The 16,648-nt window shown below is 42.2% G+C and overlaps 1 protein-coding gene across 2 annotated transcripts in view; it reads right to left on the bottom strand.

The window, feature by feature from the left end:
- Positions 1 to 202: 202 nt before the first annotated feature.
- Positions 203 to 16,648, bottom strand: part of Stk33 (serine/threonine kinase 33) — a 92,842-nt gene continuing 76,396 nt past the window's right edge. For both annotated transcript variants that reach the window (XM_052155171.1, XM_052155179.1), the window contains exon 13: positions 203 to 996. In XM_052155171.1, coding sequence (XP_052011131.1) covers positions 805 to 996 — 192 coding nt within the window. In that variant the 3' untranslated portion in view covers positions 203 to 804. The remainder of the gene's footprint in view (positions 997 to 16,648) is intronic.

The raw sequence follows: 16,648 nt of genomic DNA, 5'->3' as shown, positions 1-16,648 counted from the left end.
AACTCATCCTGCTTAACCTGCTGGGGCAGAGCCATTAGCCTGTGAGGACAAAGAACCCTCCCACACCAGCTTGTGACGTGTTTCCTGTCCAGTCTCAGTCCTTCCCCAGAGACAGCAGGCCAGCTTTAGCAGTCTAGGAAGCACTCAGAAGACTTGCTAAAGTCACCTCTCCTTAACATAAAATGGACATGCATCAAGGCATTTCAGTTTATTGGTTTAATCAATAAGATGAGAATATAGCAGCAAGCCAATGCAAGCAATTATAAAATGTCCTACTTTTCTATGTTTAAAATAAGTTGTCTTAAATAGTCTATAGCAACTAGAATCACAAGGACACATGAGGGTCTGCATCACTTCTGCCACAATGCCTGTGGCCATTTTATTAGTACTCCTCTAACAAAGTCTCCTAGTGCAAAGTGCACATAATTATTTAGAACCTCCATTGCTGTATTCGGCCTCTTGTTACCCCTTATAAATAATCGTGCCTAAATATAAGAATTTGAGTAGAACCGAGCAAGCGCGGCCCCAGCCTTGCACTGAGAGCACTTGTCCCTTAAGCCATCCCAGAACGCCTTGAGTTGGTGAGAGCAGCCTGCCCGAGCACACCCATGGCTGTCCTCTAAGGCCCTGCTCAGGCTGTGCTGCTTGGAGGTAACTAGCTTCAATTTTAAACTGGTGTAAACACAGGTAGGGCTCATCAGAGCCAATGGCTAAGAGCTCAGTGCCCTGCTGCTCCCTCCTGTCCCCTCCCTTCAGTGCTGGAAGAGTGGTCTGTTCTTGAACCGCTCAGCACTGGACAGAACCTTAGAGCCGTTTCTTGCCTCGAAACAAGGTAGTGGATTTCAGAGTGCCTTTAGTCACTGCTGCATGGCTCACAGTCCCGGAGCTTTTCTCTGGCTCGGCTTTGATTTCAGCAGAAAGGAGTTTGTTGGGTGTTGAGTCTGAAGTGGTCATGTCAACACTATCTGCATCGGGCTTCTTGGCTGCATTGGTGGGCTACGAATTAAAGAAAAAGCCTAGATTAATTTTCAGGCGTAAAAAGGTATGTGTATTGTAACTGAAGGGAGCAGGAGACAACAGCATTCCACAGAACTGTGAGGCAGGGGCATGCCCAGAGCTTGGGTAATACAGATCAAAGGCTCTTTTACTACTTTCCTGAGAACCAAGGTGTTTAGAGCTTGTTATGATGAAACCATGAAGTTATTTAAAGTTCTGGCTTGGGAAACTCACTAAAGGCTCTTGAAGGTCTGCACACAGATGCCCACCTGGACACACACACACCATCGCATTCCATCTCTTCAGACTTTAGACCTCTGCAGTGTGATTCGTCTTCCCAACAGGAGTGCAGAGTGGCTGCCCTCGCCAGCTCTCACACTCTCACCCCACTCTGCACTCACTCCAGGAATACACTTCCCTTGCCAGTCAAGCAGACCGCTTTGTAGACTTCTTTGAGTCTCAACTCCTCACTGGTGAAATGGGTAAAACAATATTTGAATGTTCACTTCATGGGAATGAGTTGCGCTCGCTGAGAGAACCGCACAGGTTTTTCAGCAGGAAAGCACCGGGCTGAGGTGACCTTGTCCTCTCAGGTCACCCCACTCTGTGGGGCAGGTAGAAGCAGGCTAGAATCCTGCAGTCACAGGGAGACAAGGTTCGCTCTGACCTTAGGCTCATTTAGAGTGATCGTTTTAATTAAGTGAGGCTGAGCAGAGAGTTCTAAAGAGCAGGGACTGTCCCAGGAGACCTGCAAGCAGGTCAGAGCAAGCTTTCACCTACACAGACGACACGGAAAGGGCACGTGTGCATCATCTTAGAAGGCTGAGCACTGCTTTCAAAGAGTGGAAAAGATCACACAAGGCACTAGACAAATCGCTCAGGTGTTTTCTTGATCTTCCTGCCTTTTGGGATATTAAAATCTGCACTTATGCATTTGTCTAACGAATAGAAGTTCCTAGGGATGCAACAAAACTTTAGGGCATCTTCACCCAGGTACCATACTTCAAAAAGGAGGTGTGCTGATGGCTGTTTATTGTACACATTCCTGTAGCAGGACATCCCTTGGGCCTGACACTATGGGACTGATTCATGGTTAGGCAACACTCTAAGGTCCTGTGCCTTGAAAAAATTATATAAAGTTTGAAATGTAAAAGGTTATTTACTCTTCTCAAGAAAATAAGCAAATTGTCTCCATTGAATTCTTTCAAGAAACAGAAAACTGAAAAAAAAAGCCCTACCATTTAATAAGTCAGCTCCTATCCCCTCACTGAAACCCAGGTTCATTAACAGGACATAAGCACAACGCCCCGAAGTACTGATGCCTGGCTGGGGACCACTTGTTTTCCTGAGATGTGGGATCCTAAAATTGAACTAACTTTACACATAAATCCTCCCCAAAGGCGAAGCTGGAGGCAGCCCTTGTCCCATTGGACATGCCGACTTGGATACTGAGTAGCTGAGACAATGCTTTACAGTGTATCCACTACAATTAGCACTCTGAACTGGGAGCAGAGGCTCAGTCATTGGCTTTGTGTGTTTAGTCATATCTGGATGGATGTTTCTATTCTTCAGTGTTTTGTGGTTTTTAAAATTACATTAATTGATTGATTGACTGACTGATTGATTGTAGAGGTTATGTGTACAGGTGCCATGGTGCATGTGTGAAAGTCAGAGACAACTTGTAGAAATCAGTTTTCTCCTTCTACCATATGAGTTCCAGAGATCAAACTCAGGTCATCATGTTTGGCAGGAAGAACTTTTACCGTTTGAGCCATCTTACCAGCCCCCCCCCCCCCAACTTCTAATATACTTGACTCAGAGGCTCCAGTCACCAGGAAGAAACACATGTAGTATAAGTCTCTACAAACTTAAAGAACAGCTCTAGAACATTCTTCTCAGATATAATCTCAATGCAGTTCTTAGAATTTTGTGAAAAAAAAATATGGTAGGGGAAATGCAACTACCAAGATGTCTAGCTGCTACTGACATAAAAACATATTTTTGTTTCCTTGTATAGCAAGATGAGAAAAATTATATCTATCAGCCACATGGATTTATTTATTATTTTAGTGATCTCAAACAATACATAGAACATACTCATGGTTTAATAAAATTCTCTTTCTCACCTCCTAGTTAATTCAAACCTGGCATCATAAAACACACTGGATGTTCTGTGTTCATCTCCTGGGGGGTGGGGAGGGTCTTGTGCACCAACAAACACACTTGTACAGCTGAATGAATTGCCGCCATTCGACTGTCACTTCCATGGGAAGCAGAAAACCCCTGAGGGGTCAGCCTCATTCGTCCTCCGCTTTCTTTTGCCCTTTCCCATAAATGGTAGTGCACTGCAAACATTCCTCCACCCCTGATGTCTTTTTAGTAAACTGATGGGTGTCTTGCAGACCACTCTGCTTAAACTCATACAGCTTGCCTGGTTCTTTCTTCAGGTTGGGCAGGGAATCTCTGTTTTTTTTGGATATACCATAGTTATTGGCCCAGTCCCTTCCCAGCAGGCATTGCGGTCATTCCAATTGTTTCACTGGTACTCAAGCGCATTTCCGGAGGCAGTCGTAACAACCCACATTTCCCCTCAGCACATAAGGGTCTGCTTTCTTTGTTTGTTTTGTGCTCGTGTGTTTAAGGTTGGTATAGTCAAAGAGAAAGATTTGTTCTTATTTATGTGTATACGCATGTAAGTGTACGCTTCATGTGTGAGGGACCCACAGGACTGGGAGGGGGCACTGGATTCCCTGCAACTGAAGTTACGGTATTCTGTGAGCCACAGGGGACTGGGAACTCAAGCAAGGTCTCTTAAGTGATAAGCTGTCCCTCCAGTCCCAACAGCCATATTTTAAATAAGTCTCAGAATCTGCCAGTAAGCAGGTGCGCTGAAATTGTGGTATCTGTACTTTACTTCCTGTTAGCATCAATGCAAATGCACTCACCTTTATGTGAATGTTTACTGCGCAGAAGCCTGTGTCTATGGAAGGGCTTTTCTGTGTTCTCGCCACTTCTCTTCCTCACTATCAGGGTTACTGGGCAATTGTTTAGGAAGCAGAACCCAAGCGTTCTCTAGAGCCTGTGCCTCTGCCCTGCCTCCTTGCTGGAGCCATCTCTGTGACCATCACAGAGCACATCACAGCTGCAGAGCCACCATGCTGGTGCCCCCCTGGGCATACTCTCTCCACAGGGAACTAAGCCTCTTTCCTCCCTGGAGGATAAATGTCTGAGGCAAATTCCAGCTCCCAGAGATTTTCTAGAATTGTGCCAATCTTAATTTTTCAGGGATGTCTTAGGTTAGGGTATAGGTCATCTGAGTCTGGAGTTTTCCTTTCTTCTCTCGTGGCTGCCTGGATTCCCTCGGGATCTTTGTTGTCGCTGACGCAGTTCTACAGTTTTATAAGTAATAGGACGGAGAAATGAGAAGTGAGATTGTCAGGGCTCTGAGATCTTACAGGTCACAGAAGACACAGGAGAGGAGCTCCTGGGAGCTTTCGGAGAGCAGGAGGAAGAGGGCAGCTTTGCCGTTCTCAATTCCAGGGGAAGGCTCCTGGATGGCCTTCCCGAGGCCTCAGGCCATCCACCTGTCAGCCCATGAGAGGAGTGAAAAATTACTGCTGACTGTGTACTGTGGGCAGTGCGCAGCAAAGCAAGGGCCAAGAAGCCCTGCTTCCGTGAGACAGTGCTTGCAGACTCGGGAGGAGACCCCTTTATCCTCATGTAAACCATGGTGAAGTCAGACTAGCCCGCACAGATAAACGGGGCCAGAGCCGCTTTACCAGCTGGCTACTATCATGACTGCAGGAGGGGTGCTTTCAACCGTTCTTCCACCTAAAAAGATTTAGAGAAGACTATATAGGAAGGAAAAAACCCCGGGCTCAGGGGCTTGCTGCACAAGCTCAAGGAGCAATGTTCTGGTGTAGAAAATATTTCATCTCAATCCAGGTTTCTCTCCCATCTTTGACCATTCAGTTCCCACATAAAAGACACACAACTTTTATTATTTATAATAAGCCTTAGTCAGCACTACAGCCAGGCAGATATCTATCCTCTAAGCTACTGGTTTTTACATCTCTATCAATAGCCCCAAGTTAAGACTTTCATATTTCACATGGGCCACTCTTAACTCCAGGTTAGGATAAAAGTTGAGTTAGGTACGAAACTTTAAATACATGAAGATAGGATAAAAATTTTCCTTATTTGACAAATACTATGGATTGGACATTATAAATGTATATCACACCTTAGAGTTTTCATAATTGTTTCATAATTGTTATAGCTATTCAATTTATATTAGAAAGAAAAGGAGTCTTTTATTAGACTAAAAAGTAGAATTGTAGAAATAATATCTTGGGTATTCTATGGCCACATCACTTGTCAATTAAAAATCCCATGGCCTATGGCTTAGGTGGAAAATGAGGTGAGACATCAAGGAAAGAGAAGGATTCTGGGATAAAGCCACGGGGATTCTCCAGGAAGATGTGAGGAGACAGATGCATGGTCCCTGAACACAGGTAACCAGCCATGTGGCAGAATGCGGCTTAAAATAATTGGGTCATTTTAGTTACGATCTAGTCATAGGAGAGTCTAGCTATATTGCCAAGGTATCTGTTAATATATTTTGAGCTTGAATGTTTTTTTTTCTTTTCTGGGAGTATGGGTCTGGAAGGCAGAACCAGGCATAGCTTCTACAATGTTCAGGTCTCCAGGAGCCATATGACAGCTGAATAGCCACCTATAATCACAATACTTAGGGGGCAGAGTCTGGGGTGGGGGTCCCTGGTGCAGGCTGACTAGCTCGATTTGCCAAGATTGGCAAGCTTTGGGTTCAACAAGAGATCTGAGCATGACCAAGGAAGGTACTTGGTATTAACTCATACCACATCATATCATATTGCATGTACATGCAAGAATAAAAGAAAAACAAAACTACAGTGTGGCATGAAGAAGGTGTCGATCTAGCCTGTGGAACTACAGTCCAGTTCTGCCATGGGTCAGGGTAATCATGCCAGGGCATTGTGACTGTTCATCTGAAACAGATTCTTCGCATTTGAGAACACTGGAGTGCAGTTGGTCTGACTTCATACAAAAATGGGAAAGATGATCCCACAAGTCCCCTTCAGTTTTGCCTTTTTCTAATTTAGCACTTTGCCTGATTTCTGCCATTCATGTTATTAATCATGAAACAGGTCCATGTGTGCGAGGGAAGATATGTAACAAGAGACTGGGATGAATACACACATTTCAGTGCTCACTGGTGTAACTTCAACCTGATGAACTTATCTGGTGATAATGGATGCAGAGCCTGTGCGCTCTCAGCTCATCCTGCAAGTTAATACCAAAGTGTGATTACTAGGAACTGTTACCATTCCTCTGAATTTTGAGTAAAATACATGCTATTTAAGTAAAGTGGTTTATCGCCATAGCAACCACTTCTAGAGTCACACATTCAAATTATAGGTCTGCACAAGGTCCAAATGACAAAATTCTGATACAAGTTTTCTGCTATAGCTTTGCTCACAATAGCCACCCATCTTATCTCATGTTCCTGTGGTTTTCAGAAGTCAGAAGAAAGGGAAAGGAAAGCAGGAACAAGAGATATCAACTTGAGAATATACAGACTTTCTTTACCAGCTTACCCACTCAAAGACCTGGGTCTTGCAAGGAGTTAATGAAAGAAAAATTTAACTTGCAAATTAGAGAAAGATGTAAATAACTTTCTTTTCTTTGCAGCAAGAGTATAACTTATATACAGTAGGATACACGAATCACAGGTATGCTCTGAGGAGTTCTGACAAACACACAGACCCAGGTAACCAATGCCACAGTCAAGATACAGCAATTCAGGGTGAGCGGCCTTGCTGCATGGGAGACCTCTTAGGGCACCCACATCCCTGGCCTCAGTCTCCTCTCTAAATATCAGTCTTTTCATGGTCCCACTCCAGCCTCTTATTTTATTCTGGGGCCACAAGTGTTCTGATATTTTTTGACATAAATTAGTTTTGACTCTTAAAACATCACATAAATGAGAGAAGAACCCAATGTGTGAACCTTTGTTTCTGATACCTTTTGCTCAAATGTTAGTTGAAATTTAACTTGAAAATATTGTGGTGCTAGCAATTAGGGTGCACACTGCTCTGGTCTTGTTTGCACAAGAATTTGGGTCATAGTATCCATGTTAGGTGGCTCCGGGGGATGGGATGCCTTTTTGTAGTCTCTGCGAACACCAGCACTCACAGTCACAGAACACACACACTTCAAATGTTTTTAAAATCTTACATTTTAAAATTGTATAAGTGTGTGTGTGTGTGTGTGTGTGTGTAGTTTCATGTATGTAGGTGTGTACACCTGTGTATGCCTGTGAAGGCGACGATTTACTTTAGGTGTTTATTGCTCATCATTTAGTCTACTACTACTACTACTACTACTATCATTATTATTATTATATATTTATATATTATTTTATGTGTATGTATGAGTGCCTGCACATATGTATGTGTACCATATGTATATAGGTAACTAAGAAGGCCAGAAGAAGACACTAAATTCCCTGGAATTTGAGTTATAGGAAATTGTAAATGACCATGTGGGTGTTGGGAACTAAACTCAGGTCCTCTGGCAGAGCAGCCAGTGCTCTTAACTGTCATCTTTCCAGTTCCCATCTTATTTTTTGAGACAAGGTTTCTTAGCAATTGGCCTGACTGGTAGTTCAGCAAGTGGGGTCCTCCTGTCCCTGCCACTCAGTGCTAAGATGACAGGCATGTACCACCACACTTAGTTGTCTGCATATGTGCTGGATCTGAACTCAGGGTTTTATTCTTGCATAGCAAATACTTTTCCCACTGCACCACCTCTCCATCTCTAGTTAAATTTCTTATTGATACACTTGTAGATTCTTACATTATTTTAAGGTTTTAAATATTCATCTGGGTACTGGTAACTCATTTTTCTAGCCTAGCACTATTCTATTCTAATAATATGCTATATTCTTTTATACTAACATATCACTCTATGTTTACATGTTCTTTAATTAATAGACACTTGGATTGCTCCTGCTCTTAGGCTATATAATAATTTAGTATAAACATATCCTAAAATCGTATTGGGTAGTTTACAAATATTTCTGTTAATTTAGGATTGCTGGGTGAATGGCAACTGAATGTTTAACTTTATAAGTAACACCAAATTGTATTTTAAAAGGATTCCTCAGTGGTGCATTTGAATTTTTATAAGCAATGTAGAAAAAATATACTTGTCCTTATCAACATTTGGGATGGCAGGTCTGGCCATTCTACTATGTATGTAGTGATGACATGTAGTATTTACAGTTTCCTTAAGTCTGTGGTGAAGAGCATCTGGAAGATGCTGTTGGCTCTTGGTATGAACTCCCTGTTCAAGTCTTGTAACATTGTAAAAACTGAGCTGCCTTATCATTTTTTAACAATAGCATCTTTCTTAATTATTGTTCTATTGTCGTTAAGGGAAAGCATAACCAAGGAAACTCTTACAAAAGAAAGCATTTAATGGGGGTTGCTTACATTTTTAAAGGATTAGTACATTATCATCATGGTGGGAAACAGACATGGTGCTGGAGCAATCCCTGAGAGCTTTAATTTATATCCTGATCAATAAGCAAAAGACAGACAGAGAGAGAGAGAGAGAGAGAGAGAGAGAGAGAGAGAGAGAGAGAGAGAGAGAGACAGAGACAGAGACAGAGACAGAGACAGAGACACACAGAGAGAAAGACAGACAGAGACAAAGACTGAAACAAACTGGGCTTTTGAAACCTCAAGCCCCCTTCCAGTGATATACCTCCTCCACCAAGAATACACCTAATTCTTCCCTAAACAGAGCACAAACTAGGGACTAGACACTCGATTACATGAGCCTTCAGGGACCACTTTCTTTTCAAACTGCCATAGTAACGGTCACCAGTGTGTTACCAGAGTCTTCTGGTAGACGGAGTTTTGGATTTAGGTTCTCTCTGCAGGTCTTCACTGTTTTCCTCCACGCTCTCAGTGAGCAGGTGAGCTTACTCTTCATGAAGCCCATCCAGTCAACTTTAAAAAATGCTCTCTGGGCTGAAAACATCCAATGGAAAAAAGATAGCCTTTTCAACAAATGGTGCTGGTTCAACTGGAGGTCAGCATGCAGAAGAATGAGAATTGATCCATCCTTGTCTCCTTGTACTAAGCTCAAATCCAAATGGATCAAGGACCTCCACATAAACCCAGACACTCTGAAGCTAATAGAAAAGAAACTGGGGAAGACCCTTGAGGACATCGGTACAGGGAGAAAGTTTCTGAACAGAACACCAATAGTGTATGCTCTAAGAGCAAGAATTGACAAATGGGACCTCATAAGGTTACAGAGTTTCTGTAAGGCAAAGGACACCATCGAGAGGACAGATCGGCAACCAACAAATTGGGAAAAGATCTTCACCAATCCTACATCAGATAGAGGGCTAATATCCAATATATATAAAGAACTCAAGAAGTTAGACTCCAGAAAACCGAACAACCCTATTAAAAAATGGGGTACAGAGTTAAACAAAGAATTCTCACCTGAAGAACTTCGGATGGCGGAGAAGCATCTTAAAAAATGCTCAACTTCATTAGTCATTAGGGAAATGCAAATCAAAACAACCCTAAGATTTCATCTTACACCAGTCAGAATGGCTAAGATTAAAAATTCAGGAGACAGCAGGTGTTGGAGAGGGTGTGGAGAAAGAGGAACACTCCTCCACTGCTGGTGGGGTTGCAAATTGGTACAACCACTCTGGAAATCAGTCTGGCGGTTCCTCCGAAAACTGGGCACCTCTCTTCCAGAAGATCCTGCTATACCACTCCCGGGCATATACCCAGAGGATTCCCCAGCATGTAATAAGGATACATGGTCTACTATGTTCATAGCAGCCCTATTTATAATTGCCAGATGCTGGAAAGAACCCAGGTATCCCTCAACAGAAGAGTGGATGCAAAAAATGTGGTATATCTACACAATGGAGTACTATTCAGCCATTAGAAACAATGAATTCATGAAATTCTTAGGCAAATGGATGGAGCTAGAGAACATCATACTAAGTGAGGTAACCCAGACTCAAAAGGTGAATCATGGTATGCACTCACTAATAAGTGGTTATTAACCTAGAAAACTGGAATACCCAAAACATAATCCACACATGAAATGAGATACAAGAAGAAGGGAGGAGTGGTCCCTGGTTCTGGAAAGACTCAGTGAAACAGTATTCGGCAAAACCAGAACGGGGAACTGGGAAGGGGTGGGAGGGAGGACAGGGGAAGAGACGGGGGCTTACGGGACTTTCGGGGAGTGGGGGGGGGGCTAGAAAAGGGGAAATCATTTGAAATGTAAATAAATTATATCGAATAAAAAAATGAATGCAAAAACAACAACAACAACAAAAAAAAAAAACCTTAACAACATAAAAAAAAAATAAAAGCTCTCTGTATCCTAAGAAATCATTGACTACTTGTTAGATGAAAATAATCTCCTCGGATTTACCCTAAGAATTTTATAGTTATGTCTACCTATCACAAACTAATTTCATTTTCAGCTAGATCAAACTTCATCTTTCATTATACAGATGACCTAACACTGTAGCACTATTTATTAAAAGGAACATTTCTCTGTTGAATGTTTTTAAAACTTTTAAATCAACTGGTCATGTAAGTATGAGTCTATTTCTATATGCCTGCTTTAATCCATTCATCTACCTGTCTGTTTTCAGACAATCACCACATGCTATTGATTTCTGCAGTTATATAGTAAGTTGAAATCAGACCATGTAAATAAGTTCTGAAAATGTAGGCTTTTCGGTTCGGTTTGGCTGATTCAGGTCTTAATGAATCTACAAATAATCTTTAATTAGAAAAATTTATTCTAATTTTAATCAGAAAATCACACATTGACAATTTTAGTTGGAGTTGGTTTAAAGTTATAAATCAATTTGGAAAAAATTAAAAAAATCAATTTGGGAAAAACTGACACCCTAACAATACTGACTACTTCAGTCCATGAACATGGTATACCTCTCTTTTGTCAGCATTCTTCATCTTAGCTCAAGAATATTTTGTGGATTTGGATGCAAAATATTTTGTGAAGTTTGTTGCATTTATCACTTTGTTTTGTAACAACATTCCAAATGGCATGCTAAGCTTTTGTTCAAGGTTTCTGTGTCTGTATTAATGAGAGATACTGGTTAGCAGCTTTCTTCTCTTATAAAATCCCTGACATATGCACATTAATATTGTTCTTACCTTATAAACTTGTTGTGCAATAGTCTCAAAAGGTTATATGAGTTTCCTCACTTCTTTATTAAGCATTTAAAGAAATTAACCATTGAGTTCACTGAGAATATATTTATAGGAAAGATTGTAATTTAAATATTTTATTTACAAATAAATATAAAATGATTTAGGTTTTCCATTTCTTTTTGTATATTTGTTTGGTAGTTTCTAAAATGGCATTGTTGGTTTCCCTTAAATTTTCTAATCTAAATGGTGTTGGTGTGTACCTTTAATCTCAACACTCAGGAAGCCGAGGCAGGCAGGTCCCTATGAGTTTGAGGGCAGTCTGATCTACAGGGAAAGTTCCAGGACAGTCAAGGCTACACAGAGAAACCTGTTTCAAAACAAAACAAAAAGTGTCCAATCTGGCTTGCTGATTCACATCTGTGATCTCAGCATTCAGAGGCAGAGGGGGAAATGCTCCAAGCTCAAGGGTGGTCTGTCCTACACTGCATGTGCTCCAAGTTCAAGGGTATCTGTCCTACACGGCATGTTCTCCAAGCTCAAGGGTGGTCTGTTCTACACAGCATGTTCCAGACCAGCCTGTCTCAATGACCTCACCTCTCCAAAACCCCTCAGAAACAAAAATTTTTAAAAGAAGTCCTTTCTACCTGATGACATCGTTTATGTGTCAGTAAGCCTGATGCTCACTGATGGAAGCCAGGGTAAAGGACAGATGGCAAGCGACAACCTTGAGTGGAGCCCTGAGGGAGCTGTCAGAGCAATTGTAAACTGTCTGGTATGAGAACCTGGAACTCAGGGGAAGTGAACAAGAATGGCAAATCCTCCTCCAAACAGCTGACAGTCAAATCTATATATGCACGAAGCACAGCCAACCCCAAGAAGGATAGATGTGAAAGTCATACTTAGCAATATCATAGCACCAAAGATAAAGAGAAAATCTTAGGAGTCCAGAGTAAAAGGCCATAATGCACACAAAGAAAGAATATCCTAATCTAGTAGACTCCTAAGAAAATCTGACAGCCAGACGACACAGGGACAACCTTTAAAGTATGGACCAAAAGTCACTAACCAACCAAGTTCACAGATAAAAACCTGTCAGACCCCAAATTCCACAAACAAGAAATCTCCTAAAACACTCAAGGCAAAAATCGAATTTTCCAAGTGAAAGACCACAGAGGGGACTCAGCATCAGATCGAGCAGAGGGATGCAAAGGATCCCGTGGACCTGAAGAGAAATGACAGCAGATGGATACCCAGATTCTCGGAAGGAAAGAGGAACAGCACAAATGCAAATGGCTGGGTAAATAGAAAAGACTTTTTTATGCTCTTAATTTCTGGAAAACAGACATGACAGTTTAAAATTAAAATGATACGTTTTTGTGTAGTTTATAATTGTGTAGATAAAATACATGCAACAATTATAGCATAAAGGCAGAGATGAAGAGACCAATTGAAAACACGTGGAAGGGATGCATTCATTACTCATCATAGTAAGTGTTCTGTGGCACAGCCAAACAGCACTGTGGTGGGCTTGGGAGGCAAGGAAACAAAGGATTGGCCAACATGTCCTTCACCTATGGGACTGTAGGTAAGCTGGCTGTGAAACCTTAGTCTGGTCCCAGAAGTTCCTGGGTAAGAATGGGACCAACAACTCCTTTGGAATAGCAGACTTGCAGTAAACAGGAGTCAAGTTTGCTTCCTCACAAGGCTACCAGCTATTACTGGTAGCCACTACTGTGAAAGATGCAAGCTCAGCCAGAAACAGGAAAGGTACCCCAGGCATGGCAGTGCATCCCTGCAAGTCCCAGCACTCAGGAGGCAGGAGCTCTGTGAATTTGAGGCCAGGCATGGCCACATAGTGAGTCCCTCTGTCAAAGATAAATGGGGCAGGGGAGGAAAGGAAGGGAAGGGAAAATAAGGGAAGGGAAAGGAATGGAGAGGAAGGGAAGGGAAGGGAGGGGAGGGTGCCTGGAGAAGTCTAGGGACAGAAGGGCAAGTCTCTGAGTGTCCTCTACCACCAGAGCCACTCCATTGGCCCATCTGCTGGAAGCGTGTTGTGACTGTGTCTAAGAGAGCTATCAGCAGGCTACGTAGACATAGACTAGGGTTTTCACTATGGGCTGGTCATACATTCATACTGTTCTCAAATATCAGCTGAGAACAAACCTCAAAAACAGGTCTTCTCAGGACACCAGTTGAAGCTATCAATACAACTCTTAAATGTATGGGCCTCTGGATCTGATCTCCAGGAGCCCAATGAAATAAACAGAACATAGACATTTGACCTGCTACATTAACTCTACTACATAACAAGCAGCTGTAAAAGTGCCTGGCCCCCTAACAACAGATATTCCTTCTTTATAAACTGCAGAGCTTGGCCTTGCTAAGCTAGACTTAAGGCTGTGGAGAGAGTTCAAGTGTGTTTCAAAACCTGCATAACTCAAGTGCCTATGGCTTCCCGTGGCAGGTAGCAGCAAACTCAGAAAGCATGTTACAGCATGCAGACACTTGGGGGTCTCTGCTTCCATCACACTCCTTGAGGCTTGTTCCATCAGCCAATGCACATCACACAAGCACCTACACTAGAGGAGAGGACGCCCTCCTCTGGTTCTGCAGGGGACCCACAGCAGAGGCAAAGGCATTAGTGAGGCAGCCTCCTGGTGAGGATGGGAGGAATCAGAACAACAGCACAGAGCCCTATGGCTCTCACAAAACTGAGAGGTAAGAAGTTTCACTTCATCCTCATATTTCTTGGTTTACTAGCTTATCCCCATGTACTATCAAAAGAAACAATATAATCAGGAAAAAAAGAAATTTTGATAATATTCTATATAAATCTCTATAATATGATAATGTAGGCAACTGTAACTAACACTGTGCTAAGAGTGTCACATGACTGATTTACTTGCCCCTGAGCAGAGGATGGTACTACCAATCACAAATGAGAGTGGAGGCCTAGAGATCCCCACATCGAAATGCTGGGGATGGTAACTGGGTCTGAGTCCCGGCAGCTGCCATGGAGCACCGTCGTGTTTCATTATTAAGATTCGCATCCAGGTTCTGTTATTGGACGGGGCTTATTTAGGCTTCTATTGCTATGATAAAACACCAGAAAACACCAGGCCAAAGCAATCTGGGGAGGAAAGGGTTCATTTGGCTTACACATCATAGTCCACAGGAACTCACAACAGTGCAGGAATCTGGAAAGCAGGAGCCAGTGCAGAGGCCATGGAGGAGTGCTGCTTACTGGCTTGCACCCATGGCTTGCTCAACCTGCTTTCTTGTAGAACCCAGAACCATCAGCCCAGGGATGGCACCACCCATAATGGGCTGGGCCTTCCTCCATTAATCACTAAGAAAATGCCTTATAGGCTTACCTACAACCTGATGTCATGGAGGAATTTTCTTAATTTAAGTTCCCTCTTCTCAGAAAACTTTAGCATGTGTTAAGCTAACATAAAACTAGACAGTACGACACATATGCCTTACTGCAATGCTTCAATACTAGACTATGAAAAGGAACAAAACGTAAGGAAGTACCATCAAATTTTCACATTATAACTCATTCTTTTGAACTCAGAAGGCTAAAATTTAATTTTTCATGAGAGAAAATGTTTTATTCTATTCAAATAAAATTCAAAGAAACTATGTTTTTCATCATGAAATCATCAGCAGCATATTCATATTACTCAGTGATTTAACTTAAGTATTCTGAAGTTGAAGCACTTTTGTCTTTGGAAAAACTCCATGAAACACCTATCATCCATCAAAATAATCTTTCAAATTTTCTGAGCAACCCAGCTTTCTTAAAGTATCTGCTTCATATGTCTCTTCCTGCAACCTTGAGGCCACATTTTCAGTCTATGCGAAAAGATAGATCACAGAAGAAAATAACTACAAAACAACTTTCATTTTCATTAAACAAGTTCATTTGATATTGTGTCCAATAGACAATTTAATGTCTAAGAGGTTTCCCATTATGAAGCAAGAGTTCAGGTTTGCAAATGAACTCTGCTCCATCTAGAGTCTAGTTGTCTTTTCACTGTATGAGAAGCTACATTTTAATTACAGATGCTTGTTCCTCTCCAGTTGTTTTATGGGATTATGAATAATAAAAGAATGGTGGCCCATATACAGAATGACTAAGGGCCTACTGTTGAAAGTCACGCTTCTGCAGTAAACAGAGATGTGCCAAGTATCCTTCCTGAAGAGGAGCAAACACTGCTGCAGGAGGGAAAGTTGAGGCTCTATCTCAGCAGTTAGAGGATTGCCAACAACATGTCCTCCACATATTCAAAACAACTTTACAAAAGAGAAATTCTGCCCCAGAGTACCATCACGTAAAGGTGGCAGACATGAAAAAAGGGCCTTGTTGGTTGGGAAGATAAGGAGAGAAAAAACTAACACTTAGGACCATTTGAGGGGCCATAGTAAACCTCCTACTGTAGAAGCTTCCTAAAATATGTAATGTAGACACAAAATAATGGGGACACAATGTCCCTACCAGACCTCACTAGCCACCAAGTAAAACACTCAGTGCCAGAAACGGATTATACCTAGATGAGTTATTAACCAAAGGTACACCAAGGAACATCTCAGACTATTACCAAGGCTATTAGCTACTCTCCACAAATTGATGGCTCGTTGAACCTGGAGAAGTTGAGCTTGTGTTTAACTAGAGGCTTCCCCACTACTGAACAGCATCCATGGTACTGGAAGGTATCCTGCACACTACCAGAGGAGAAATGTAACCATCAACACAGCTACAAACTCTTTGATCTTACAACCTGTCAGCAAGATGGGCTGATGTGGTAGAGGTATGAGCACTGGGGTTGTGAACAGCTCTCTGATTGGATCTGAGGTCCATTCCATGAGATGGAACCCACATCTGGCAAATGCTTGGGAGGTCAAGACCCTGAGGCTGGATAGGGCATGGGCCTAAGGGGAAAAACCAAATACTATTGTTTTGCTAAAGGAACAAAGCAACAAAGTTGCTTCATGATACTCTACTATTCCATAGATCTGTGCCTTACTCAGCCATCACAGGAGCGGCTACTTCTTGCAGTAGATTGGAACTAACACAAGAGACCCCAAACTGGATAAAATGCAGAAAGTCAGAGACTTTAGATCACTCAGTTCTAAATGGGATGTCCTGATCAAACCTTCCCTCCAGAGCTCAGGGAAAGATGTAGACAGACTGTAAGAGCCAAAGGGGTAGATGGTTGCAAAGACAGACCAGGACTGATAGACGTATGAACTCAGGGAGCCTGAGCATGTTAGCACTTGTCTGCACAGGTTCAAGCCAGATGTCATTCAGTGCTGAGAAGGGGACATGGACACAGGCTCCCACCCTCAGCCAAGATGCTATCTGTAATTGATGC

Source organism: Apodemus sylvaticus, chromosome 1, assembly GCF_947179515.1.
Source record: "Apodemus sylvaticus chromosome 1, mApoSyl1.1, whole genome shotgun sequence".
NCBI classification, from domain to species: Eukaryota; Metazoa; Chordata; class Mammalia; order Rodentia; family Muridae; genus Apodemus; species Apodemus sylvaticus.
Note: the sequence above shows the minus strand (reverse complement) of the source record. Positions and strands in the feature narration are given on the sequence as shown.